Raw genomic sequence first — 8731 nt, forward strand, 5'->3', positions numbered from 1 at the left:
TAGAAAATTACTATGAGGCTGGGAGATAACAAAGAGATACAAGTTCAAGGCAAGGGGAAGTTATCTCTTGCTACAATAAGCGAAAGAACGAAGCTCCTGCAAAATGTGCAATATGTTCCAAAGCTGGCTCCCAATATCTTGAGTATTGGGCAGCTGCTCGCCTACGGATATTCTGTGACATTTGCTGAGGACTCATGCATGGTTTGGGATGAAAAGTCTGAAGTAAAATTGGTTAGTATATCTAAAAGAAAGAATAACATGTTTCCTCTTAATATTTCTAGGTTAGAAGGGTTAATGTGGCCTTGAATGTGAGAAAATGCATAGTTATGGCATCTGCGACTTGGCCATCTGAATTTTGAGTCACTGAGGAACATGAAGAGTAATTAAATGGTGTTGGGACTGCCAAATGTCAATAAGCTACATCATTGTGAAACTTGTGTGATGGAGAAACAAGTAAGGAAGCCATTTCAGTCCAAAACATCTGGCAATGCTCGCATTCCTCTACAATTGATTTATGCGGACATATGTGGACCCACGCAAACCACCTCTCTTGGAAGAAGTAGATAGTACTTGTTGTTTGTTGATGATCACAGTTGTATGTGCTAAATATACTATTTAAAGCAAAAATCAAAAGCTTGTGAGACCTTTCAATGATTTAAATAGATACTGGATAAGCAATCAGGATTGAAAATCAAAGTACTGCGCACGGATAAAGGAGGCAAATTCACAAGCAATGAGTTTAATTCCTTCTATGAGAAACATGGCATTATGAAGCAACTCAGTGCCCCATATTCGCCACAGCAGAATGGTAGCTTGAAGAGGAAGAATAGAACGATCATGGATATGGCTAGAGCCTTGATGAAGGAGAGAGGGCTGCCGAACAATTTCTGGGCATAAGCTGTAAATACAACTGTGTATATCATCAACATCATCCCCACTAGTTCTTTGATACCAGTGTTCGACAACCTTGTTGTATGTGCAGAGATTCAAGCTGGTGTTGAGAAAAGAGAGGTTAAAGAAGTTTTTGAAGAAGAACAGGGAATAGAGCAACAAAACATTCGATTTTCTTGCTCAATTCCTATTGGCTAGAAAACTTACATTACATACAAAAAGAATTTTTTCTAAAGTTCCACATCAAACTCATTAGAGTTCCAAGACACCAAAAAGTAGCTTTTAAACTTTAACCTCGTACAAAAGTAACTAGATCTTGGATATCATACATAATAAAGATGAGATAAGACAAGACAAGAAGGATCTTGTTCGCATTCCTCAATTATCTGTCATAAAATCAAGGTAATCTTGGTAAAGCTAACTGACTGGGTGGAAAGATCGTGTATTTATTGGACAGTAGAAAGGTCAACAGAGTCTTGTGCTTCCTTCTTCATAGCTGATATTTTCAAGCATTCTTCAACAATATGCTTTAGGGGGAAAAAAGAAAGAGATAACATTAGCAATTATTGTACATCAAAATGCAGATGAGAAAATAATGAAAGCAATTAACACAGGAATTCATGAATCAAATCTGACCGTTAATTGTCAATGAGGTCCAAAATGATTAAAACTACTAGCCTATTTTTAACACAAATTTGTCACTTATGATCGAAATGCAGAAGGAAACCAAGTGAATACATATAAGTTTAGCAAAGATCAGGATGAGGGGGGATGTTAATGCTCTTACCTTGGAAATCTCAATTGGTTTTGAGGAGGTGTACGGGGTCCGAGCAAAGGATCCTGTAGATTTGGGCATTTCTCTATGCAGCAATGTTGAAGAAATAACCAGTCAATGGGCAGTGCTTCCGGTTGATGGAAGGCAGTGAGTTGAGGCAACATAAATAGTGTGAGTTCTCTCAAATTTGGGAAAAGGCTATTATAAGATTCATGACGAACAACATGTGTGGATGTGCTTGCAGACGCTTCCTCTTTATTTTTCATGGAAATCACCACAGCCTCCAATGCAGCACACTTTCGTATATAAAGCCTACTCAGATGTTGCATGCTTGTTGCTTGGTTGTAGGAGAAAAGATGCGTAAGTCTTGGACATGACTCAATTGTGAGATATCTTAGTCCCTGGAAGAAGCACGGGGCTTGCCAAGAAGCATAAGGTGCATAAGGATCGAGGATCATTATCTCAATCATCTCTGGGCAATTTTCAATATGAAGCTTAGCTAGTGTTGGTAAAGGATTTGTCCATGGGTGTGGTGTGTCCCTCATAAATATATATATATGTACACATTCTACACCGCAATCATGGATTATCAAGTCCTTCAAGTTTGGGAGACAGTGCCGTTGTTGTAATACATTATATAGCCTGCGTAGGCCAGATAATTCAAGAATCTTTAGACTTGGTAGCAAAATAGCCGTGTCTTGGATTTCATGACCAAAAGGTAGCAGTTCAAACATCATAGGGCAGTTTGTAACTCTTAGTTCCTCTAGTTTCAACATACTCTGTGGCCAAAATTTTGATGGTAGCAAATGGCTCAAGTGGGGACAATTGTCTATTGTCATATATTTCAGTTGGCAGAGAATTCGTTCATGTAATAATGGCTCACGATAATCAAACAACTCCTCCAAATTTGGCCAGTTGACAACTTGAAGGTGCTCCAAGCTTGAGAAGTCCAGCAATGGGATTTTGCTCTTGGTGGAAATCAGATGAGTTTGAGGGAATTCTGCTAATAACAAACTTACTGTATTTTTAAGTAATTCCTTGACCCAATCAGCCAAATTCTCGGTACCACTAAGTTGCAAAACTCTTCTATCACTGGAGAAAAGCAAATAACTTAGCCTGCGTTCAAGAAAACAAATGTCAAATTTTAAAAGTCGATCAGGCCAAGAACCTTCTGGGACTATTTCATGTGATAAGGAATTATCAAAGCCCACCACTTGGAAGATGAATAGCCGAGTTAGACGCCTCGAGCTTAACAACCCTCCAAAGCTACCATCGAACTTGTTCATGGACAATTGTTCTAGCCTGCAACAACTCGGCAATACCTTGGAAAAATAAATATCAAGGGAAGATGGATGACTCTCTGAAAACCCCAAATTAACAAATCTCAGATTTTGTGCCCATGCTACACCTCTGGAACAATGGATACTGGAGAACCCTCCAGAATTAGTATTGCAAGCTTCTTCAACCCATTAATGTGAGATATATCTTGTAGGGAACCACAATTTTCCAGGTTCAAAACTTTGAGATTTGTTAGAAAAGAGAATGATTCTGGTAGCGATTCAATGCCAGTAGAGCTCAAGTCAAGTACCATCAGAGATCCCATATGTCGGAAGAACATTTCTGGGATGCTTGCTAACCTTTTATTGCCTCTCAAGATCAACGTCTCCAGTCTTGGATACTCCATTGGATCAGGACTAAGATCTTGAATATCATTGCCCATCAGTGAAAGCCGCCGGCAATTTGGATCAATATTTTCTGGCCACTCTGTCCATCCTTGCCCAGCTTGTACATAGAACCCATGATCTTCTGCACTGATCTGTATCGCCACATCTCTAACAACGTCATGTATTCTTACATAGCCTTCAGACGAACCTTGAAGAAGCAAAGCACGAGCTTTTAGATGGTCGAGCAATACATCCACTATTCCCTGTGCTTCTTCTAGACTTTTAACATTCAAGAGGCCCCCTCCAACCATCATATGCATCAATTCTTCTTTAGGAATATCCCAATCTTCTGGGTACAGACAACAGTGAAAGAGGCAAGACTTGGCTGCCTCACTTTTTATGTAATTGAAACTTAGTTTGATGGGTTGAAAAACTTCTTTACTCACATCTAGGAGATCCATCTCCATCGACTGCTTTAGTTGCATCAACACTGTCTTCCAAATCTCAGGTGAACTCTTTCCCTTCAGTGCTATGCCAAGAACCACCAGTGCCAGAGGCAGACCAGCACACTCTCTGGCCACATTCCATGCCAATTCCCTTATTCTTGGGGTGGACTCTGCTGCATCCCCTGCTCTTCTCTTGAATAGACTCCAAGATTCTTCATCTGACAATGTCTTCAACTCAACTATCTCTTGGCAACCCATTCTTTCACAGACATATTCGTTTCTTGTTGTGATCACCACTTTGCAAGTGTCAGCCATCTCTGGAAATCGAATCCCAACCTTTATCAGATCTAAGGTCTCCCATAAATCATCTAGTATCATCAATACTTTGTTATCTGTCATCGTTAATCTGTCTGCAAGCTTGACAGCTCTTACTTCTACACTTTCTTCATTGAGATGGAAACCCAAACACTCTGCTACCTCAGTTTGAATTTTCTTTAGATCAATGTTTTGTGATATAGTCACCATCACCACCTCATCAAACAAACTGTGCTCCTTGGCTTGCTTCGCAACGTCTTTAACTAATGTTGTCTTTCCCACTCCTCCCATACCCCAAAGCCCAATTGAGTGCACACTTTCATTCTTTAGTGCTGCAAGTATTTTTAGTGCATGTGACTTCCTTGAATCGAAAATCACGTAATCTTCATTAAACAATAGTGAAGCAGTAGTGCTTGGGGGTGGGCGCTCGTGAGACACTATATCAAATTTGTGTTTTAGAAGATCATCATCAATAGCTTTTATATGATTAGCAGCCTCTCTTCCAAGTTTGTAGTGCATGCGTATGTTTAGAAAGAAATTGGTGGAGATCATGGAAGCTTCATCTCTGATTCTCATCACCTCTGGTGCAATTTTGCTTACACCTTCCAACCAAGTTTGAACTTCATTGCCAGCCTCCGCAAGTCTTTGACATGTAGCTGCATCAACCATTCTTTGGATATCCATCCGACGAACATCTAGCTTTTCAAATTCTTCCTCCAACTTGTCAATATGGCGTTTATAGCAAACAAGGTAACTAAAGTGTCTTTTAATGGGGTCACATGCTTGATCAACAATCACACCAGTGATTCTGCTCAAGAACTCCATTTCCTGGTTACCTTGCAAGCACAAAGAGGAAATGCTAAGTTTTTTTTAGCTTTTTCAGATTTTGAAAATGATTCATTACATCATATGTAAATTTCCAAACTGAACTGTTAAGGATTATGTCTTGTAAATGGTATAAGTTAATGCTTTATAAACTTTATATACATAAAAGTTCCAACAAATTAACAAAGAAAGTAGTTTTGCTCCCTCCCATCATGGTTCGTGGAGGGTTATTGTATGATTTTGTTCTTTAATTGGAGTGGTTTATCCACATTTCTAAAAAATAAAAAAATTAAAAAAATTAACAAAGAAGCAAGATGTCACTCGAAGTCAAGGCACGGGACATGATGTCTCTTTGGTCATGAGATATATGATATATCACTTTGGTCCGCTGTTGCCCTTTGGAGGGACCAAATTCTAGCCTCATACATGCTCCAAGGTTCAAGGTGACATGTGACGTTTTGCACTGCAACTTGACTTGGCCAAAGGGTAATACAAGTATTTTTGAAAAATGCTAATCCCAACTCTAATAACAAAGGATCTACCATGAATAAAAAGTAAAAACTACGAACTCCATTCGAAAATACATGTTGTTTAAGAATGTTACATAAAAATTAAAAATAACATTAAATCTCTAAAATTTAATATAAAAATCAACTAAATTACTAAGTTATTTCCCTCTTACATTCATATCTTCTTCTTGGGACTATAAGGGCCTCGTTTAGTGCACAACATAGGATAAAGACAGACAAAATATGAGAACTTGATAGGAGTAGGAAAGGATGTAGGTATCATAAAATTATATCTTATCTTTTATTTGGTGCGCATTAAGCCATTGGATAGCATTTTGCTATCCTATTTTACTTTTGAAGTGAATGGTAAGATATGATATGAATTGTATCTAAATTGATAAAATTAACCTATATGATATAGTTATATATATATATATATATATTACAAAAAATAAACTTTTTTGGATCAATCTCATCATTGAGAGGTTTCTTGTCCAAGGCTGGATGTGATGATCAACAAAAGAAAAGATATAATGAACCCTTGTCATTGAGAAGCTTTTGTTCCAAGCTTAGGGTGTGATGATCTAAAATATAAGAGATATAGTAAAACTCTCATTATTAATAGGCTTTTTCATCCAAACCGGCCTAGAGTGTGACAATAAAAAAAAAATAAGAGATATAGTGAAACTTCGTCGTTGAGAAGCTTCTCGTTCAGTCATAGAGCGTAACAATAAAAAAAAATAAATAAATAAGAGATGTAATGAAACCTTAGATGAGGAAAAGTTGTAATAAAAGGGTAAAAAAGTAAATTTTATTTTTTATTATGTCATAATGATTTATATCCTGACCCTAAGCATAGAATTAGTTATCAAGATGGTTGATAAAATAAAGTTGGTTAATATGATAATCTACTACATTCTATTGACTCACCAAACAAAAAAAATTAGAGTATATAAATTTATATCCTATCTTTCTTATCTTATTCACCAAATGAGCCCTAAATATTACTCTCTTCATTTATATAACTTAAAAAAAATTTAAAAAAAATAAAATTGAAAAATAAATAAATAAATACTGTCATGGTATTATAAAACAATAATTATTTTTTAAAAAAATTTAAAATAATAATAGAGGGATTAACGAGAAAAGTTCTCCTTACTTGTTAGTTTTTATTTTTAAATAATTTATTTTCAAAAAATGTAAAGGCAAAGATTGACAACGCAAAATGACAAGCCTTTTAATTTGGTGAGATCATTGTTACATCAATAGGCAATTTTTGCCTTGTCATCTCTCACACGCAACTTAAGCTTAGAAAGAAGTACATCATAGAATACCTAAACAACTACACTAACAAAACAACTCAGATTGATCTACTGTCAAGAAAGAGAAGCTTGGTGATGGGACATTAATTAACTTTCCCTCCAGAAGAGGAAGATCGCTGACTATAATATATGTCTATAACCGAAGTAGCTACACAAAATATTCCTAGAACAACACGTTAATTCAAAGCAAAGACAACAGTTCAAGACTCAAAAAAAATTGAGGGAAAAATATCTTTTTGTCTTACAAAACTGTTTATTCTAAGTAAAACAAAAACATCACATACACATACTGAAAAACCACATTTTAAAAAAAAAAATTAAAAACTAACTTTCGTTATTTCAATAAATAATGATTTATTCATTTAAAAAAAATATTGGAAACCCAACTTTGTAGATCTCTTTGATTCAACAATTTGAGAAAAAACTCCATACACATGAATCTGAGAATTCGAAATATAAACTTCAGAGACGAACTGATTGGTGACATAAATAACATGAATATAAGCTCCAATAAGTGCTTAACAATCAAAGATAAATACTAAAAAGGAAACCTTTAAGCTTATCTAATTAACAAAATACAAACTACATACCTGCAATAATCTTAGTAAGTTACAACTCAGCGATCTAACGAAATATCAATATTTTAAGCCTCTTATAGTTCCAGTGCAAGCAACGCGTATGACTGCTTTTGGTGCGAAGACTTGACATGATGAGAAGAAAGGACAAAAAGATGAGGTGGGGTCCACACATGTAACCTTATGTTTGTCCACGGTTTGACCGCAGAATCAAACCGGAATCAACATTATTTGAGATAAACAAGAACGTAAAAGCTATTCTTATTCCAAACCAAAACCTTGAATTAGAACTTTAAAGTTTCAGTTAAGATTCTTATGAGTTAAAAACTACAACTGAAACCGAATCAGAATCAAATCACTGGTTCTGATACTATTTAAATTTTTTAAATATAAAATATGATAGAGGTTGATAAGGAATGAATGGTTTTCATTAAGGCAAGAGCCCAAAAAATAGATACAATTAGTATAAATACAAGAGTAGGTAGTATATATAAACATAGCATATACAAAATATATGTATACATATATGCTAATACTCTAACACGCTCCCTCAAACTTATGGTAGGTCATAAACTAAGAGTTTGTCAACTAAGAACTAAAATCCAGAAACAATACTTGCCTTAGTGCAAAAATCAATAAGCTGTTGGGCGGAGGCAACATAGGGAAGAAGAATACTAGCAACAAGGTAATGATGTCGAACAAAATAAAGAGCGATCTCAAGATGCTTCATGCTCTCACGAAACATAGGAATAGCAGTAATTTTGATGGCACTCTGTTTGTCACAAAAGAAAGGAGTGGGAGCAGATATGAAGACACCAAAATTCATCAAAATCTAAAGCAACCAAAGGATCTAATTAGAAGTGGAGGACATAGCACCATACTTAGCCTCGGCAGTGGAAAGAGCAACAGTAGATTGTTTCTTGCTTTTCTAAGAATTAAGAGAATTTCTAAGGAAAATACAGAAACTAGTGGTAGATCTCCGATCAATAGAATCACCTGCCCAATCAACATCACAATAGGTGCGTAGCTCAAACGATGATATGACTGGGAAAAATAAAGATCGAGTGATGGTGCTACGAAGGTAACGAAGAACACATAGAAGTGTAGCATAATGAGTAGAGCGAGGAGCACTCATAAACTAACTGATAACACGAACAACATAAGCAATTTTGGGTCGAGTGATGGTCAAATAGACGAGAGCACCAACAAGTGCTTGATAACGAGTGGGATCAGTCAAAAACTCACCATCAAAAGAGGAGAAATGGTGATGCAACTCAATGGAAGTGAAAACAGTGCGAAGATCAATAATACCAGCTCATCGAGAATGTGTGAAATGTATTTCTGTTGAGACACAAAATAAACATGACGAGAATAAGCAATCTCAAGACCCTGAAAGTAACGAAGAGGAC

The 8731-nt window shown here is 36.2% G+C and overlaps 1 protein-coding gene across 3 annotated transcripts; it reads right to left on the bottom strand.

Annotated features, from left to right (window-relative positions):
- Positions 1 to 1075: 1075 nt before the first annotated feature.
- On the bottom strand, positions 1076 to 7407 carry LOC120255697 (probable disease resistance protein At4g27220). 3 transcript variants are annotated; one of them, XM_039263463.1, is made up of 4 exons: positions 7338 to 7407; positions 2878 to 4927; positions 1679 to 2782; positions 1076 to 1418 (listed from the first exon to the last, which is right to left on the bottom strand). In XM_039263463.1, exon 2 carries the CDS (start codon positions 4914 to 4916, stop codon positions 3069 to 3071), a length of 1848 nt encoding a protein of 615 aa, XP_039119397.1. In that variant the 5' UTR covers positions 4917 to 4927; positions 7338 to 7407; the 3' UTR covers positions 1076 to 1418; positions 1679 to 2782; positions 2878 to 3068. The 3 variants fall into 3 exon arrangements, with proteins under 3 accessions (XP_039119397.1, XP_039119398.1, XP_039119396.1); XM_039263464.1 differs by having other exon boundaries at positions 1679 to 2758; positions 2835 to 4927; XM_039263462.1 differs by having other exon boundaries at positions 1679 to 4927.
- Positions 7408 to 8731: the final 1324 nt, after the last annotated feature.

The sequence above is a fragment of the Dioscorea cayenensis genome, unplaced genomic scaffold, assembly GCF_009730915.1.
Source record: "Dioscorea cayenensis subsp. rotundata cultivar TDr96_F1 unplaced genomic scaffold, TDr96_F1_v2_PseudoChromosome.rev07_lg8_w22 25.fasta BLBR01001141.1, whole genome shotgun sequence".
NCBI classification, from domain to species: Eukaryota; Viridiplantae; Streptophyta; class Magnoliopsida; order Dioscoreales; family Dioscoreaceae; genus Dioscorea; species Dioscorea cayenensis.

Excerpts from the sequence above, each read along its gene's own strand:
- LOC120255697 (XM_039263463.1), bottom strand. The coding sequence starts at position 4,916 with ATGGAGTTCTTGAGCAGAATCACTGGTGTGATTGTTGATCAAGCATGT.